The sequence below is a fragment of the Tamandua tetradactyla genome, chromosome 6 (assembly GCF_023851605.1).
Source record: "Tamandua tetradactyla isolate mTamTet1 chromosome 6, mTamTet1.pri, whole genome shotgun sequence".
In the NCBI taxonomy this organism is placed as follows: Eukaryota; Metazoa; Chordata; class Mammalia; order Pilosa; family Myrmecophagidae; genus Tamandua; species Tamandua tetradactyla.
The window spans coordinates 182,072,687-182,092,320 of NC_135332.1; the positions used below are offsets into that span (position 1 = coordinate 182,072,687).

A 19,634-nucleotide genomic window follows, 5' to 3' on the forward strand; every position below is an offset into this window, starting at 1 on the left:
AGACTGGAACAAACCTCCGCTTCCCCCACGAAATCTTCCCCAATCACGTTCAGAAAAAGAAAGTGCAATGGACTGCACTGGATGACTATATTCACACTTCTGAAATTATTTATTCACAGAATCTAATCACAAACATCGGGCTTGGAAAACCCAAGAAGAAATTGCTTCCCACCTAAAGAAGCAGTATCTAAATTATCTGCATAATGGAAATAGGTTTCCATATAACAAGGCCAGTAGAGAAGTGACATCTTTACAGAGAAGACAAAGATGTATAATTACGGCCCCTCACTGAGGAGTCAGCTCCTTGTGTGTGGACAGCCTGGGTTTAAGGTGTCGTCAGGGTGTTTTCATTTCTTCTGCTGGGGTCCTGGAAATGCAGCCCGCCCCTAACTTGGGCCACAGCTGCTGCCCCGGCACCCACTCTCCTCACCAGCCACCAGGCCTCTTGTTGGCCCATAAAGATCCTGGCTGCCTTCGGAGCCGCGTGCTACAGACCGCCGTGTCGCCCTGCCTGGGCCTGCTCCTCACCTGTGAGGCCAGCCACCACCCGTCCTTCAGGGCCCCCCTTGAAATGCCCGGCCCTGTGTGGGGACCCTGCCGGCCTCACTGCTCCAGCCACTGCCCCTGCTCCATCTTCTGTCTCACCACCTGCCGCCCCCGTCTCCCACGGGCTGCGCGCCCCTCACCTGCGCGTCGCATCACCTGCATTCCCAGGACTGGCACCGGGAGAAAGGCTCAGAAACCCAGCCGCTCTGCACCCCAGGGAGGCTGGGTCCAGCCGACTCTCAGCACGTGTTCACCACGCACCAGGGCACCCTAAGTCACTGCACAGCTCACCGGAGCCTCCCCACAGAGAAATGAAGCAAACGGCCAGGTGACACAATCAATGCCAACAAAGCCACGCAACCGACCCACATCAGGGACATCCACAAACCCCAAGAATCTGACTCCTTTTGATTCATTTTTAGTAGAACATATGCAATTGTCGAAACATACTATAGTCTTTTTTCTTTCTTCACTCAGAAATGCAGGCTGACAGAGGGAAAACGTGTGCGTGGCCATCTGCACAAACGCCGCCAAGCGTCCTCCACGTGCTGTGCACGTGCGACCCTCGTCCAAAGAGGAAGCCCTGGCAGGAGGTGGCCGGCTGGCCGCCTGGACCCGGGAACATGCCAGCCCTGCTCGGCCTCGCCTTATACACGGGAGCTTGTGCTTTAACAATCTTAGCAAAGCGAGGCATTCTCGCCCCCAGCCAGCCCAGCCTCCCAGCCCCGGGGCCCCAGCAGAGCTGTCCACTCAGAGCAGCCACAGGGCCAGTGCCCGGCCAGTCCAGCAAACTGAGACCATCTAGAGGGCCACATCCCCACTGTCTGAAGGCATTACATTTCAGCTTTCTGCTTCGTGATGCAGCCACATCTAACTGAGCTGATGCAATGAGGAAATCCACTTGGAAGAATTAACCACAGATGCCGCGTGCCCTCCACCTGGTTGGCAGCGGCAGACAACCGCGGGCTGCACACTGCTGCCTCTGAGCCAGGGTTCCGTCGCACGTTATCACGTGCATGCAGTGCCCAAGGGCACACCCATTTCACCACAACTCTCCTAGAATCAAACTAGACCAAAATTTTAAATTGTGTTTTTTCCCCAAATTGCATCTCATTTTCCTTTCTTTGTCTCTGTCCAATGCTGTCACAGTGCTTTGCTTCCCAGCAGCTGGGCCATGCCAGCTCAGTGCTACCCACAGCCTGCTGGCCTCACAGCAGGGGCCTGTCAGCTCCAAGGAAGGCTCAGCCAAGGGCAAGGACAGAGCTGGCATAGTCTAAGGAGAGGGACAGAGCTGACATGGTCCAAGGAGAGGGACAGAGCTGGCGTGGTCCAAGGAGAGGGACAGAGCTGGCATGGTCCAAGGGCAGGGACAGAGCTGACATGGTCCAAGGAGAGGGACAGAGCTGGTGTGGTCCAAGGAGAAGGACAGAGCTGATGTGGTCCAAGGGACAGGGTCAGAACTGGCGCTGTCTGGTCACAGGCAGAGGGAAGCCCGGTCCAGGTGCGGGCAGCTCTCATTGGCTCCCTGGGAACGGGGACCTGCCTCCAAGCCCATCATCCCAGCATGCCTGCGAGGGGCTCACTGGCCAGTACCCTGTGCCAGTCTCTGGACTGACCGTTTATGACTCTACGACAAAACCCTAAGGAGGTGACTCGTCACCCTCATCTTCCAGGTGGGAAGTGGAGCTCGAGCTGCTGGAAGCAGGAGTGCAGTCACCCAAGACTTGAGCAATGCCAGGCTCAAGGCACCTGCGGGCAAAGCTCAGCTCTCCCTGCAGCCCCACGAGCCTCCTTGGGGGAAAGGGGGCGATACAAGGCAGCGGGTAGCGAAGGAGGGGTGCAGGCGAGCCCATGGGGTGTGGGAAACTGGGTGGGCCACCTCTCCCCAGGCGCAGATCCCTGATTTCTCCAGGACAGCAGACTGGACAGGAGGAGAGGAAGCCCCTTGGACACAGGAGCGTCCCTGGTACTGACCACTTGCCCTGGTCAGAGCTGGGGAGGCACAGGTGCCCCGCAGGAGATCTCGCTTTCCAGGTCTCAGGCTTGAGTTAGCCTCTGTCCCTAAATCACCGGCCTCCCCTTGACTGCCTGCCTGGCCTGGCCCCAGCTCCTCTGCCACCGACCTCAGAGGAGCTGTGTCACCCCCACAACCACAGCCTCAGGCGGCTGCTGCCCCTGGATTCACCCACTACAGCGTCCCCGCCAAGGAGACGGAGTGTGACCTCAGGGCAGCTCCAAATCAAACGCGGCTGTGAGCAGCGCCTGAACCCCAGTGATTTCCATTATTTTACAGTTAAAGTACTTTTTCTAATCTTCTATCTTTTTATCTCCTTACTTCCTCTCCCCCAAACCTCTAAGTTCTTCTCCTCCTTTTCCGGATCTAGATGGGCTCCTGGATCTAACACGGCCTTTTCGATTCCACCAGTTCACCCTGACGCCTGCCTCACTTCTTATGTCACGATAAGTTCTGTGTTTCCGACTCATGGGTCCTCACGTGCGGCATCTGCAAGGTGCCCGAACAACCACTGAACACTCCACCGTCCGCACCAGCACCTGGGTGGTTCTTGGCGCTCCTTCTCTCCACGCTGGTCCCTGGGGCTGCACAAACGGCTACAGCTGCCGTCTGAATGCAGCCGGCCGGTCTCTGACTGCGGGCGTCCCGTAACAGCCTGCTGCTGCCATCTCCCATCCTCTCCCTCGCTGCCCGATTTCAGCCGACCTTCCCCTAGAATCCGCCGCTACTGGGAAAATGCACGTTTCTCCAGGCCCCGCTGTGCTGACGTGCAGCCCTCCACCTCCACGCGGGTCCCCATTTCCACAGCACCTGCGCCCAGCACCGGCCGTGCCTCGCCGCATGCCCTCAGTGCCAGGCACCCGCTCTGCTGGGCACGCGGTGGCGCAGGGAGACGGGCCCGTGGTGCCGCCCCGCTTCTGCTTACCTGTGAGCCCGACGACGGAGGCGCTCAGCCTGTGGGGAACCCTGGAGGACACCTTCAAGGCCGCCCGGACCTGGTAGTGGCTGAGGAAAGAGCAGAAGACAGGCTGATGAGACGCTGCCGCCTTGTCAGCTGCTCTAAAGCTGCCTGCGCGTCTCTCGAAGGCTGTGGGGTTCAGGGAAGCTCTGGGCAGCCCCAACGTCACTGGGCCAAAGGCATCAGCTTAGCCGCCGCGTGGGAGTGGGCAGGGGGCATGGGGGGCGAGCGTGAGGTGGAGCTCACGTCCCACAGGTGTGACACTGAGCAAGGCTCATGGTGAAGGGGACAGAGAAAAGGCACAGCTGGGACATAGGGTCTGGGGGCATTGAGAGGTCTGCTTTTTCTTTAGTCAGAAAAGTCCATTTCTATAGAAATGTGGGCGCCTTAGTGCATGGAGAAAAACACACCTGTAAACTGAGGTACTGCCGTGTTGCAGGACAAACACTTTCTTAGAAACACAGCAGCTGGGCCACCCGCCCTGGGTGACTGTCGAGCCCCTTCCCCAGCTCACTCCCCAGCCGTCCGTCACTCCTGGGTCCCAATGCTGTGGTTTCAGGATAGCCTTCCCATGCCCATGGGCCAGCTCAACCCTCACGGGCAGCAGCCGTGTCCCTCTGAGGGCTGGGCGCGTGCTGTAGAGCTCTGTGCGTTCTAGGGCTGCCAGGCCCGTGGGAGCCACGGCCTCTGCCTCCACCACCCGAACCCCGTGCGAGGTGAGCGGGAGTGAAACCCGTGGACGGGCTGACGGGTCACCAGCTCATCGGCCCCCGCGGGCCATGCGGGCTGACCCACCAGGGACCCCAGCGCATGGTGTGCACTGTGAGACGTGGCGGCAGGGCCATGCCACTCGCCCTGAAGCAGGGTGACAGCGCGTGACAGCTGCGAAACGCTGAGCACAAAGCACGACTTCTCTGAGGGGGTTTCTGTGTCTGTAAAGGGATTTCTAACACGGGCACCTGCGGCGACGTGTCTCAGGGAACACGGAGTAGGTGTACTTTGATGGATTCTCCCTACTAAGTGCAGCTAAACACACTGGACGCCATCCGTAAAGCAGACATAAGAGACCCTTAGAGGCGTCAAGAAGCACACAGGCTAGGGGCCTCAGAACCCAACGACGGACATGGTGAAAAGTTCTCTGCCTGTTTTTCATAACTCATTTATACCCAACGGGATACTGAAGAAGTCAAAAACTCAGGAATGCTAACGGGCAAGACAAGTTAAAGCTCCACACACCCCCCCCCCCCAAAAATGCCTGTCTTCTCTTACCAGAGGGGAAGGAAAAGGCCAGCCCCGCAGGCAGAAACTTTCAGATAACAGCTGCTCTACCCCAGGTAAGTAACCCAGGACAATCAACGTGGCCCCACCCTACCAGCAAGGTCAAATGCGCAGCCAATGCCAGGCAGTGAAGAGGGACCAACCCCAGCCCACCCCCCAACCAAGAGAAGGAAGTAGGGAGCCAGGGCTTTCACCCAGTGGACGATAAGGAGACCGGGGCCTCCCCAAGAGTCAGCATGGACCAGTGCAGGGTCTAGCTTGGCCCCTGCTGGCAGTAACGAGGTCTCCTCTCTCCCCGTTGGTGAGCACCAGAGCAGGCAGACTGGACAAGCAGAGCCATTCGGCTCGGCAGTAAGGGGGTCCCTGCGTGGTCAGTGGAGGCCATGAGGGGGGCCTCCTAACCCTGTAACCAGGGAAGTGGACCTGTAGGCTGAGGTGGAGCACAAATGCTGACCCGTCTCAGCAGCCGTAGGGATTTTCCTTTCAAGCAGCGCAGGAGGCCGAGTGGACGTCTGGGTCTCCCCCAGCCTCAGAATAACTAGTTGGCACAATCCTTGCTTTGGCAGTGAGCAGCAGCAGTTTAAATAAGCTACAGAGTCTCATAACATAATACCCACACGTGCAAGTTTTCAATAGAAAACCACTAGTTATACAAAGAACAAACTTACTGAAAAAAGCAGTCAACGGTTGTCAACACCAAGATGGCAGAGATGTTAGAATTATCTGATAAAAATTTTTAAAGCAAACCCACAGCTAATATCATCCTCAATGGGGAAAAATTGAAAACTTTCCCCCTAAGATCAGGAACAAGACAAGGATGTCCACTATCACCACTATTATTCAACATTGTGTTGGAGGTTCTAGCCAGAGCAATTAGGCAAGAAAAAGAAATACAAGGCATCAAAATTGGAAAGGAAGAAGTAAAACTATCACTGTTTGCAGACGATATGATACTATACGTCGAAAACCCGGAAAAATCCACAACAAAACTACTAGAGCTAATAAATGAGTACAGCAAAGTAGCAGGCTACAAGATCAACATTCAAAAATCTGTAGCTTTTCTATACACTAGTAATGAACAAGCTGAGGCGGAAATCAAGAAACAAATCCCATTTACAATCGCAACTAAAAGAATAAAATACCTAGGAATAAATTTAACCAAAGAGACAAAAAACCTATATAAAGAAAACTACAAAAAACTGCTAAAAGAAATCACAGAAGACCTAAATAGATGGAAGGGCATACCGTGTTCATGGATTAGAAGACTAAATATAGTTAAGATGTCAGTCCTACCTAAATTGATTTACAGATTCAATGCAATACCAATCAAAATCCCAACAACTTATTTTTCAGAAATAGAAAAACCAATAAGCAAATTTATCTGGAAGGGCAGGGTGCCCCGAATTGCTAAAAACATCTTGAGGAAAAAAAACGAAGCTGGAGGTCTCGCGCTGCCTGACTTTAAGGCATATTATGAAGCCACAGTGGTCAAAACAGCATGGTATTGGCATAAAGATAGATATATCGACCAATGGAATCGAATAGAGTGCTCAGATATAGACCCTCTCATCTATGGACATTTGATCTTTGATAAGGCAGTCAAGCCAACTCACCTGGGACAGAACAGTCTCTTCAATAAATGATGCCTAGAGAACTGGATATCCATATGCAAAAGAATGAAAGAAGACCCATCTCTCACACCCTATACAAAAGTTAACTCAAAATGGATCAAAGATCTAAACATTAGGTCTAAGACCATAAAACAGTTAGAGGAAAATGTTGGGAGATATCTTATGGATCTTACAACTGGAGGTGGTTTTATGGACCTTAAACCTAAAGCAAGAACACTGAAGAAGGAAATAAATAAATGGGAGCTCCTCAAAATTAAACACTTTTGTGCATCAGAGAACTTCATCAAGAAAGTAGAAAGACAGCCTACACAATGGGAGACAATATTTGGAAACGACATATCAGATAAAGGTCTAGTATCCAGAATTTATAAAGAGATTATTCAACTCAACAACAAAAAGACAGCCAACCCAATTACAAAATGGGAAAAAGACTTAAACAGACACCTACCAGAAGAAGAAATATGGATGGCCAAGAGGCACATGAAGAGATGCTCAATGTCCCTGGCCATTAGAGAAATGCAAATCAAAACCACAATGAGATATCATCTCACACCCACCAGAATGGCCATTATCAACAAAACAGAAAATGACAAGTGCTGGAGAGGATGCGGAGAAAGAGGCACACTTATCCACTGTTGGTGGGAATGTCAAATGGTGCAACCACTGTGGAAGGCAGTTTGGCGGTTCCTCAAAAAGCTGAATATAGAATTGCCATACGACCCAGCAATACCATTGCTAGGTATCTACTCAAAGGACTTAAGGGCAAAGACACAAACGGACATTTGCACACCAATGTTTATAGCAGCGTTATTTACAATTGCAAAGAGATGGAAACAGCCAAAATCTCCATCAACAGAAGAGTGGCTAAACAAACTGTGGTATATACATACGATGGAATATTATGCAGCTTTAAGACAAGATAAACTTATGAACCATGTAATAACATGGATGGACCTAGAGAATATTATGCTGAGTGAATCCAGCCAAAAACTAAAGGACAAATACTGTATGGTCCCACTGATGTGAACTGACATTCGAGAATAAACTTGAAATATGTCATTGGCAACAGAGTTCAGCAGGAGTTAGAAACAGGGTAAGACAATGGGTAATTGAAGCTGAAGGGATACAGACTGTGCAACAGGACTAGATACAAAAACTCAAAAATGGACAGCACAATAATACCTAATTGTAAAGTAATCATGTTAAAATACTGAATGAAGCTGCATCTGAGCTATAGGGTTTTTTTTGTTTTTGTTTGCTTGTTGGTTTGTTTGTTGTTGTTGTTTTTTACTATTACTACTACTTTTATTTCTTTTCTTTATATTAACATTTTATATCTCTTTCTGTTGTGTTGCTAGTTCCTCTAAACCGAAGCAAATGTACTAAGAAACAATGATCATGCATCTATGTGATGATGTTAAGAATTACTGAGTGCATATGTAGAATGGTATGATTTCTAAATGTTGTGTTAATTTCTTTTTTTTCTTTCTGTTAATAAAAAAAAAAAATTTTTAAAGCAGCTATCATAAAAATGCTTTAGTGAATAATTACAATCATGCTTGAAACAAATAAAAAAAATAGAAAGCCTTGGCACAGAAACAGAAAATATGAAAAAGAACCAAATGGAAATTTTAGAACTTAAAAACCAAAAGAATACAAACCTCAATGGACTGGCTCTTTATCAGAATAGAGGTGAAAGAGGAAAGAATTGGTTAACTAGAAGGTAGAACAAAAGAAACTTTCCAATCTGAACAATAGGCAGAAAATATATTTAAAAAATAAATAGAGCCTTAGGGACACATGGGACTATAATAAAAGACAGAACATTCCTGCCATCAGAGTCACAGAAGGATGGGAGAATGAGGGCTGGGATAAAAACAAGTAGTCAAATAATATATATAAACTTGCCACACCTGTAAAAAGACATAAAAATAAAGAATCAAGAAGGTGAGCAAATCCGAAACAGGATAAACCCAAAGGTATTCACACCAAGGCAAACACAGACAAATTTCTGAAAACTTAAGACAAAGAAAATAGCACATTACATACAAGGGAAAAACAATTAAAATTACCCTTTCTCATCTGAAACCATGAGGTCCAGAAGGAAGCTGCATTGCATTTTTCAAAGTCTGAAAGAAGGGAACTGCTAATTCAGAACACTCTATCTACTGAAAGTATCCTTCAGGAAAGAGGGGTAGGCGAATAAGAAATTTTCTAAGGAAAGAAAACTAAGAGAATTTGTCACCAGCAGACCTATTCTAAGATAATGAGTAAAGGAAATTTTCTAGACTAGAAGGAAATGATAAAAGAATGAGCTTCTAAATATCAGGAAGGAAGAAAGAACACAGTAACCAAATTATGGGTAAATTGAATAGACTTTCAGTCTCCTTTTGAGCTTTATAAAAAATATTTGACTCTTGAGGCAAAAATTATGACATTATCTGTTGTGGTTCTGATATGGTATGTAGAGGAGATGCTTAAGAAATTATATTTTAAATGGAGAAGAATAAACTGATGTAAAGGATAAGATTTCTGCATTTCACTTGAACTGTTAAAATGGCAATATCAGCAGAATGTGTAAATTATGTATATGTACCATAATACCTAGAGCATACCACTAAAAAGGTACACAAAGAAATACATTCAATACTGTAAATAAATCAAAATGAAATTTCTAAAAGAATATTTAACCTACAGGAAAGCAGAAAAAGAAAAAGAATACAAACAGAAAATAAAATGACAAACCATACCATGCCAATAACTGTATTAAATGTAAATGGTCCAAATATACCAATTAAAATTCAGAGATTATTAGAGGGGATGGAAAAATATGATTCTATAATACGCTGTCTATACAAAATTCATGGGCAGTTTGAAAGTGAAAGTATCAAAAAAAGATATATAATATTAATATTATGCAAAAGAAAACAAGGGTGACTATATTAGTACCAGATTAAAGTACACTAAAGAGCAAAGACAAAACACAATGACTACAGGCAAAGAAGAACATTATATAACGATAAAAAGGTCAATATAACAAGAAGACACATAAATCATAAATGCATAAAACAAGAAAGCTATAAAACATATGAAAAAAACTGATAGAAATAATTGAACTAAAAAGAAAAAAATACATCTAAAATTAAAGCTGAAGACTTCAACACCACTCCCTCAACTGACAGAAAATCAACAAGGTCATAGAAGAATTCAACCACACCATTAAACGGCAGAATCTAATCAACACTTATAAAAACTACTCAACAGCATCAGACTGCGTATTATTTTCAATGCCAGTAGAACATACACCACGGTAGACCTCTAGCATGACTGACAAAGAGAAAAGGTGAAAAAAAAAAATACAAATTACTGTGAAACAGGGCCTCTCATTATGGGTCCTGCAGAAATCAGAAGAATAACAACAGGATACTGCAAACAATTCCACACATATAAATTGGACAATTTTAATGAAATGGGACCAATTTCTCAAAACAACAGACAAAAAAGAAGAAAGAAAGAAAAAGCAAACAAACTCACCATATATAAAATAGTTTGAATAGTCCTATAATGATTAAGGCAATTGATAGTTTAAACAAAACAGGAAGAAACACCCAGTATCAAACTGTTTCACTAGAGAGTTATAACAAATACACAAAGAAGAATTAACATCAGTTTTACATAAACTCTTCCAGAAAATGGAAGTGAACACTTCCTGATTCATTTTATGATGGCTAGTAGCACACTAACACTAAACCAGACAAAAACAGTACAAAAAAGAGCAAACTATGGACAGACATTACTCAAAAATATAGATGCAAAAAATCCTTAACAATATGTTATCAAACAGAATTAAGAAATATGTAAAAGTAATTACACACCATGACCAAGTAGAGTTTACCGTAGAGATTTAAGGCTGGTTCATTATTTGAAAACCTATTAATGTAAAGACTAAAAGAGAAAATCATCCAATCATATCATCAATATAGAAAAAGGCTTTGACAAAATTCAATGCCCACTCATATAAAAGCTTTCAGAAAAGCGGGGATAGAGGAAACACTCTCATCTTGTTTAAGAGAATCTTAAAAAAAAATTAAGAGCCACAGCTAGCATTATACTTAATGGTGAAGAACTGAAAGCTTTCCCTGTAGGGTTGAAAAAAGGCAAGATATCTGCTCTTCTCACTCATATTAAACAGTGCTAGAAGTTCTAGCCAGTACAATAAAGCAAGAAAAGGGAATAAAACCCATATAGATTAGAAAGAAGAAAGTTAATGGTACCTATTCACAGATGATGTAATTGTCTAACTAGAAAATCACAAAAAAACCTACATTTTTTTCCTAGGACTAATAAATGTATTCAGCAAGGTTGCAGAATAAATGCTAAATATACAAAAAAGAAGTTACATTTCTTTATACTATCAATGAACATGTGAAAATTAAAATGAACACCATTTGCAATCACTCAAAAACATGAAATACTTTGGGGCAAATCTAACAAAACATATGCTGGATTTGTATGCTGAAAACTATAAAACACTGAAGAAAGAAATCAAAGATCAAACATTAATGGAACATATACCATAACACTGGATTTGAAGACAACATAGCAAAGATGTCAATTCTTCCCCAACTGATATAAGGGCACAATGCAATTCCCATCAAAATCATGGAAAACTTTTGGTAGATATAGATTAGTATTCTAAAATTTATATGGAAAAGCAAAGGACATAGAATACCTACAACAGTTTTGATAGAGAATAATGAAGTGGGAGGAATCATTCTACCTATGTTTTAAACCTATTATATAACCACAGTACTTAAGAGTGAATGGTATTGGTGGAGAGACAGATATGTAGATCCATGGAGCAGAAAAAATAATCCAGAAATAGACTCACACAAATGCCCATATTATTTTTAATTAAACTGAAAAAGCAATTCAATTGAATAAATTGACCTTTTCAAGAAGTAAATATTTAGAAGAAGTAAATATCAGGAACTAAGGGTAGAAGGTACAGTCGAGAGAGCCTCAACTTAAATCTCACAACTTATAAACAACTCAAAGTAGATCAGGAACTCAAATGTAAAATGTAAACCTATAAACTTCAGAAAAAAAAAACAGGCAAAATCTTCAAAATCCAGAGCTAAGCAAAGTTGAGCAGATTTGACACCAGAAGCATAACCCATAACATAAAAAGTGATAAATTAGACTTCATTAAATTTAAATATTTTGCCTTGAAAAAAAATCTGTTAAAAGGATTACAAAACAACACCTAGGAGAAGATATTTGCAAACCACATATCTGACAAATGACTAATATCCAGAATATATAAATAATTCTCATTTCTCAACAACAACAAGCCAAACAAACCAATTAGAAAATGGGCAAAAGACATGAAAAAACATTTCACCAGAAAAGGACATGCAGACGGCAAATGAGCACAAACAAGCTCAACATCATTAGAGATTAGGGAAATGCAAATTAAAACCACAAAGAGATATTACTACACATGTATCAGAATGACTAAAATTTAAAAAAAAGACACAGAGACGGCAAATGCAGGAGAGTGTGCACAGGAATCGGACCGCTCAGACCCGCTGGACGCGATTCTTAGCTGGTCTAGAAAAGCGACTGTTGGCTCGTTGAAGAACTTAACATGCAGCTGCCATATGACGCGGCCACGTCAGTGCTGGGTGTTGATTCTGGAGAAATGAAAACCTACTGCATGCAAAATCTTGTACTCAGATGTCGATATCAACTGTGCCAGTTTGAAACTGTTGCTGACCCAGAAAATCCATGTTCTTTAATTCTGATTCAATATCGTTGGGTGGGATTTTTTATTGTTTCTTTGGAGATGTGGCCCACCCATTCAAGGTGGGTCTTCACCTGCTTGCTTTAAGAGGGAACCATTTTGGGAAAAGCTTCAGAGCCAACACACCCAGAGGCATTGGGAGATGCAGACTTGGAGAGCAGTTGCTTCAGAGCCGACAGAAATGCAGATATTTGGAAACACTAAGAGCTGAGAGAGCCGACAGGAGCTAGGCAGGAACTGGGGCCCTGCAGACGTCGCCGTGTGACTTCCCATGAGACGCTAAGAAGCCAGAACCCAGAGCCGTGTCCCAGAGTTGCTAAGCAGAGGCCACAGCACCTAGAGGGGAAACCACTGGCATCAGAAGCACAAAGCAGTGGAACCGGGAACAACGACCAGCAGACGCCAGCCATGTGCCTTCCCATGTGACAGACACTGGCCTTCCTTGAGTCAAGGGATCTTTCTCAGCATGCCTTAGCTGGGACATTTTTATGGCCCTAAACAGTAAACTAGTAATTTAATAAATTCCCTTTTTAAAAACCATTCCATTTCTGGTATAGTGTATTCAGGCAGCTTTAGCAAACGAAAACATCAGCATTATATGCTATAGCTTCAAATGGAAATAACCCAGATGTCTTTTATTGAGAACAAACAAACCATGGTACATCTATACCATGGAATATGACTCAGCAATAAAAAAGAGCAGACTACGGACACATGTACCAATCCACGGAGAATTACAGTGTGCTGAAGAAGCCAATTCCTAAAGGTTAAGTGATGGATCCGTTTATGAGACATGCCTGAATGACAGCATTTTAGTACACATTTATGGTTGCCGGGGTGAGGCGAGGGCAGTGGAGGAAGTGGCGGTGGTTGTAAGAGCCACGGGGGAACCCTGTGGTGGTGGAACTGGTCTCCATCGTAACTGCACCCGTGTCCCGTCACGGTTGTGAGAGCACACTGTAGTGGGAAACCAGGTAAAATGTACAAGGGACCTCTCTATTATTTCTTACAACTGCATGTGAAACGACAATTAACTCAAAATACAAGTTAAACGAAAACAGATGACCCTGCCCTTTCGTTCAGCAGGAAAACCACAGTGACCAGGCGCCTCTGAAACGATGAGAGTTGACTCCAGCTGAACGAAAAGGGCCAGGTAAGTGACACAAGTTGTAGAAAAATCCTGAGCCCCCGGTAAGGTACCACTTATTTCTCCAATTGTGATTGAAATACGGGTACAGAAGAAGTTCACTACCATTGGGAAATCCAAAATGGAAGTTCCCGCCCTTCGACAGGCGGCAGCTGCTACACAGCAATACCCAATTATCCACGTTCTCTCTGCGTATTGCCAGAATGTCTTGGTTTTTCAGAGGAAGAAGATATACAAGCATTTAATGAAAAGTCTTTGCTCACAAATCAATGACGGTGAAAACAGCAACAGCAGCAGCAGGACAGACAGCATCAGCAACAAGGCGAAGCAGTAAACCATAAAGCACGGTATCTACAAAACAAAGCACATTCGCAGGCCGAACCCCACGAACCAGAAACTGGCAAACTCTCACGTGAATAAATGCAAGATGCTACTTTTTTGTTTCCTACTTTATCTTCTAGCAAGAGCACACTATTTTATTAGGTTATTAAATAAAATAAAGGTCTGTGCATTTCAGTAATTTCATCATCAAAGGAAGAAGGCACGAGGCCTCCAGGCCACCAGCTGTAACACTGTAATGACTCTTCTCTGAACATGACAATGCCAGGGACCATGCATCGCTTTCCTAGCAAACTGTACGTGCAACAGCTACAACTACGCTCAATTTATTCAGCATCTTTGCGGCAGAACCTTTTCTAGGAACTGCCACGGGTACAGTCTTCTTTGATGCTCCTTAAATCCTTGTGATTGAAAGCAGCAGCTTAAGTGTGAGCCGAGGGAGTAATCGGGTCATGGAAAAGATCAAATCACTTACCAAAGGTCACAGAGCTAGGAAAGGGCAACCGGAACTCTAACTCCATTAACAAATCTATGTTGTGGTTTTTCCTGACACTTCTCATCATGCTGCCCTAAATGAGACCCCATTTATAACCAATTCCAAATCCCAGCTCCTTCAAAGTACTTGGTGCTACTGAATCTTCCCTCAAGGCATCAGCCATCCTCTTGAACTCCAGATGCTGTATAGGCATATTTTGAAAGGAAACTAATTTTGATTAGGTTGAACCAAAGGCAAAATAAAGACTTTTTTCAGACCAACGAGAGCTAAGATAACGCATTTCCAGCAGTCCTGCATGACAAGAAATATTAAGGGAAGTTCTTCAGACAGGAAAATAATTCCAGACGGAAATTCGTTCTACCCAAATAAAGAACATCAAAGACATTAAATATGATTTTATAATTTTAAACTCTCAAAAAAAAAAAAAACTGGGGGTGGGCCACGGTGGCTCAGCAGGCAAGAACGCTTACTTGCCATGCCAGAGGACCCGGGTTCGATTCCTGGTACCTGCCCATGTAAAAAAAAACAAAGCTAAGAAGGCACATAAGAAACTGTTATTTGAAAATAATAAAGACAATCTAAGAAATGGTCATTTTTTAAAAACAAAAAAAACCTGACCATTTGAGGCAAAAGTAATATTATTATATTAAAACATAGATGTAGAAGAAAAGTGTATGGCAGCCACAGCACAAAGGAAGGGAGGGTGGAAATGAAGTGCAGTGTTGAAAATTTCTTATACGTGAAGCGGTTTGATATTATTAGAACATGCACTGTGATAAGTTAAAGGTGCATATTGTAAACCCTAGTGCAATCACTAGAGACAGAGGAAAACAAACAAAAATATATTATACTAAGTCAACAGTAAGATAAAATGAAATTTAAAAAACTGAGTTAATTCAAGAAAGGCAGGAAAGGATGGAAAGGGAAACAAGGCAAAAAAAGAACAAATATAAAACAAACAACAAAATAGGAGATTTATACTCAACCATATTAAAAACCACGTCAAATGTCAACACTCCAATTCTGAGGCAGGAATCGTCAGATGGGCTGTAAAAGCAGGACCCAAGTGTATGCCACCAGAGGTGGGGGCGGGCGAGCCGGTTTGAAACATGAAGTCACAGCTGCAGTAAAAAGTCGAGGATGCACAGCCTTCCGTGGGTCCCTGGTGCCTCAGGCATACAGCAAATCTCAGGTGAAATGCCAGTTATCTCACAATATGTTCCATATCCAAACTCCAGGTCTCTCCACTGCCATGACTGGGACGAGAGACCATACGTGAACTAGACACCTCTCCGGGTCCCAGAACCTTTCAACCTCTTCTTCCTGTCCAACATCTAAGCTGTCCTCTCCCTCTACCCCAACTGGCCCCACCTACCCCCACTCTGGTCTGTGCCGTTAGCGGACTCGCTGCACGCCAGGGCTGGGGCGTCACGACTGTGCCAAGACTGGTTTAAGGCTTCCAGCGGCCCCTGATGACCATTACTACGACATCAGTTTACACACGAGGGCATTTGGGGCACGAAGTAGAGAACTGAACTGGTTAAGGTGAAGAGCAGAATTCAAGTCCAGAGAGTCCAATGTCCAACCCGAATGCTCGCTCCTTCCTTAGCTGAGACTTTGTGTGGCTCCTTGCGTAGGCTGTAGGCCTCCAGGTCAGGGCCTGAACTTCCAGGTACCTTGTCCCTCACTGGCCGTCCGGGGCTGGACGTGCCCCTGAGAGCATTAACCCCTTCAGTTACGAGGAAATGCATCCAGCAAGGTGACAGCACATGGCCAGGGCCTGCGATGGCAGGCTGAGTCCTAGGTGCTTACTAACTATTCAATGAGTGAAACTGCTTTTAAACTGAGTGTCTACAGAAACCCAAAATCAAGTTACTTCGCTGTTAAGTGGCACGTCTCCTGCCGTCCTGTGTCGACTACGGCTACCTCATGTTCTTCACCTTTAAGATGGCAGTTTAAAATGGGCCAGGAGGGTAGTTTTTACACCACAGAAATTGGCAAACACTACAAATCTTTTTGTGCTTTGTTTTTGGGGGGAAGCCAATTTTTAAATGTCTCCCAGCATTCCACTGATCCCTCTCCTCCCATTAAATCCAACACTCCTTTCTTTTATCCAAAGGAAATCTGAAACCCAGCCAAGTAAACACATGGGCAGACTGGAACAGTTCTAGGAAAAATCACAGCTGCGTGGGCCTAGAGTCACACGGTGAAGCCTTCAGGAAAAACGAATTTTAATGCTCAGAGAAACCTCAATGAATAAACGACACTCATTAGGCTACTGGGGTAATTCGACCATGAGCTAGAAGGAAGACTGAACTCAGACAACTGACTCGGGGTGTGAACGAGCCTGCTACAAGGCTGCCACCCACCTTCCCCTCTACTCTTCACGTTAAAAACAAAACAAAACCACAGCAGCAGCAACAAAGATGCTTTCTGTGGACACTTCAGAGTACTGGAATTTGTGGAACTTCCCTTTGCTCAACTGCAAATGGGATGATTCCAATTGCCTTCCAGGACTGACACGGAAATCAGCATCAATGGTCGGAATAGAGGGAAACTGGGCTTCAGTAAATGGTGGGCCTTGATCATGCTGCTGCTTTCCTTGCATGTGGACCCCAGTCTGCTCCCAACGAGCTTCTCCAGGTGTGTGAGCAGGATGGTGAACCAGCAACTCAATTCGCTGTTACAAAGCCTGTGAGCTGACCGTGCTGCTGGAGAACCGCCGGTGCCTCCCCCAGCCCTGCACACCCCCTGTGCGGGACCCCAGCTCCTGCCTGAGGGCTTTCCCAGGCCGGGGCCGCATGCCCGGGTGTGGCTGTGTGGCCATGCTGCTCTCACAACTGCTGCCAGTCTTTGGTCACCCAGGGGAGCTGATGAAAAGGCGGCCCTTCCGGAGAGCCGGGTGGGAGCAGGGTGTCCGCAGCCTGCCTGGCCCACGTGGAGGCCAACCGTGACCGTTCTCGCCCTTTTGTATGGGCGAGATTTTCTTTGCATCTGTGCGGCCTGATTAAATGAGGTTGGGGAAAAGCAGGCCTTCCAGCGACCTGCACAGCTTGAGATGACGTGAGTAATTTAAAGCCCCAGACCAGAAAATCTGCCGTGCAATATCACACCGTGACAGGAGCCTCCATGGGGACAACCCTGCTAATTGGCAGGACCAGAGTCAGCAATAAGTTTTGAGCAGTCAGAGGGTGGGAAGGGGTTAGGGGCTGCAAAGCTCACAGGTCTCATGCCCAGGGAATCAAGGATGAAGCGAAGACATGACCCTAGGGCTCTGGCTTTCCCTGCAGACAGATGAGGTGTTAGGTACCGGGTTAGCTCCCGACTAGCCATGTGTGCCTTGAGCCACCCATTCTGCCTCACTGAGCCTCAGTTTCCTCTTCTTAAAAGTGAAAAGTGGGGTTATTATAGGAGAAAATGAAGCAACACACATAAAGCAGTTGGTATAGTGCATGAGACACTGTAAGCACCAATTACTATTAAAACATAATAGTAATACTTGTAGTTATGACATGAAGATTTTCCTGGAGGGAAGAGATACAATGAGGGGAGGGTACTCCCCGAGGCCACAGACTAAACTGCAGAGTCCAGGTTAGAACCCAGGATTGCTAATGTTGGCCCATTGTCTAAATCATTACATCAATTATTTGGACATAATTTAATTCTCAGACATATCTTGATATTAAGTGATCAGAATAGTCCTTCTACAAATAGGTGGATATGCCACCTCATGGCTGTTTTCTGAGTCTCCATAAATGCCAGCAATAAAAACCACAGTATCATGGTAAAATAAAGGAAGCCACCGGCCCCTTCACGGCTCTTGAGAATGGGCATGAAGTGGCCCGGCCCGCTCTCCCTGGGCGAAGTCCTAAAAGGAGACCAGTACGGCCTCTGGTCTCCTGTGAGGGACCTGAAGTTCAGGGGAAACAGCATCTCGCTCACAGAATTACTCATAAGTGGAACTGGGGTGCAAGGTCATGTCTAGGAAACGCCAAGCATGGAAAAATCTCTCTAGAATTGGGGTGACCTCATACACCAGCTGAAGTGTAACAGGGTAGAGTGTACCCTTCAGGGGTGCAAAGAGCACAAACCTGAAAACACCCGCCAGAAACATAGAGAAGTGGACAAAGCCATTACAAAGTCTGCGCCACACCCTACACAACCCTGCTGCGTACTGTGGTCACAAGGGAACTGACCCACCCTGGTGGGCGGCACGGAGACAGGGCGGTGAACCCAGAGAAAATCCGAACTAAGAGCCGGGAACTAGACTCATCTAACACAGAACCTCCCACCAGCCCTGCCCGAGGGTGGAGCCGGCCCCTTGAAAGCCGTGGGCTCTCCATCTCCAGAGGCGTGCAGGCAAGAAGAAACACGTGGCGTGAAATGGCGCATGGCCTTTTCCCGGCCGCTCCACATTTTTTACGGCTGCCACCAGGCAGCGGACCAAGGTAAAAGATGCTCCTTGTCACAGCTTCTCACCCACAAGCGGACGTCAGAGGGGTCTCGAGGTCCCCCCAACTCTAGGTCTCCCTAGCTAACCCCGGGCCAGCTCTGCTCTGTCCACAGCCACGGAGGACTGACCAGGCGCTGTGGGAACGTCCAGCTTCCACCCTGCGGCACACATTGCAGGACTGGGCCGGGGCAGCCTCCCCCGAGACACTGTCACATCTCATCCTGTGTGCAGAGTAAGAACTGTCACCTCTGCCGCACCTCCGGCCCGTGACAGAGCCCCAACCACTGCCCCCCATCCTGAACCACTCCAGCTGTTCTCCAGAGCTGTCGTTCTGCAACTGGCCAGTCGCCCAGGCCCCTGCGTGTCAGAGCAGAGAAGCCCTGCCCTCCCGAGGTCCCGGCTCTTGAAGCCCTCGGCAGCAGGACCGCCTTGCTGTCCTCTCTTAGCCACAACACCACGGGGCTAAAGGTGGGGTAATGTCCCTTGCTCCCCCACTCCCACTTCCAGACGGCTGGTCTCTGGGGCTTGGGCCATTTAGCACTCCCATACCATCCTTTCACGGCCGCCCACTGACCATTCCCCAGTCGGCTGGCCCCCATCTACCCCTCTGGCCCAAACATGACCATTATCTACTCGTGCGACCCAACCAGATCTTGGAGTCGCCACCTCTGGGCCCCTCTTCCTGCTGCACCTCCTGAATCTCTGTGATGTCACACACGGGCCACGACCACCCGCAACTCCAAATCAGGTCTTCTCACTTCCACTCCCCCACCATGACCCCTCGCCCTCCGGGGGCTTGTCCACTCAGCCGCCCTTTGCATCATCACAGTCTCTATCCACAAGATCCCCCACCGCTGAGTGAGGGTGGGGAGAGGAAGGTGGCCTGTTTGCATCACTTCCAGCAGAAAGGGGGTGTTTCCCGCTGACAGTCAGGGTCCAGCAAAAACAGCTGGACCAGGTCTTCCC

The 19,634-nt window shown here is 46.3% G+C and overlaps 1 protein-coding gene across 14 annotated transcripts in view; it reads right to left on the bottom strand.

The window, feature by feature from the left end:
* FAM135B (family with sequence similarity 135 member B) overlaps positions 1-19,634 on the bottom strand; it is a 260,070-nt gene that overhangs the window by 118,337 nt on the left and 122,099 nt on the right. For 10 of the 14 annotated variants that reach the window (XM_077167760.1, XM_077167756.1, XM_077167759.1 and 7 more), the window contains one exon: positions 3,486-3,565. The exons of the other annotated variants lie outside the window; for them this stretch is intronic. In XM_077167760.1, the coding sequence (XP_077023875.1) occupies positions 3,486-3,565 (80 nt within the window). The remainder of the gene's footprint in view (positions 1-3,485; positions 3,566-19,634) is intronic. 14 annotated transcript variants of the gene reach the window in all.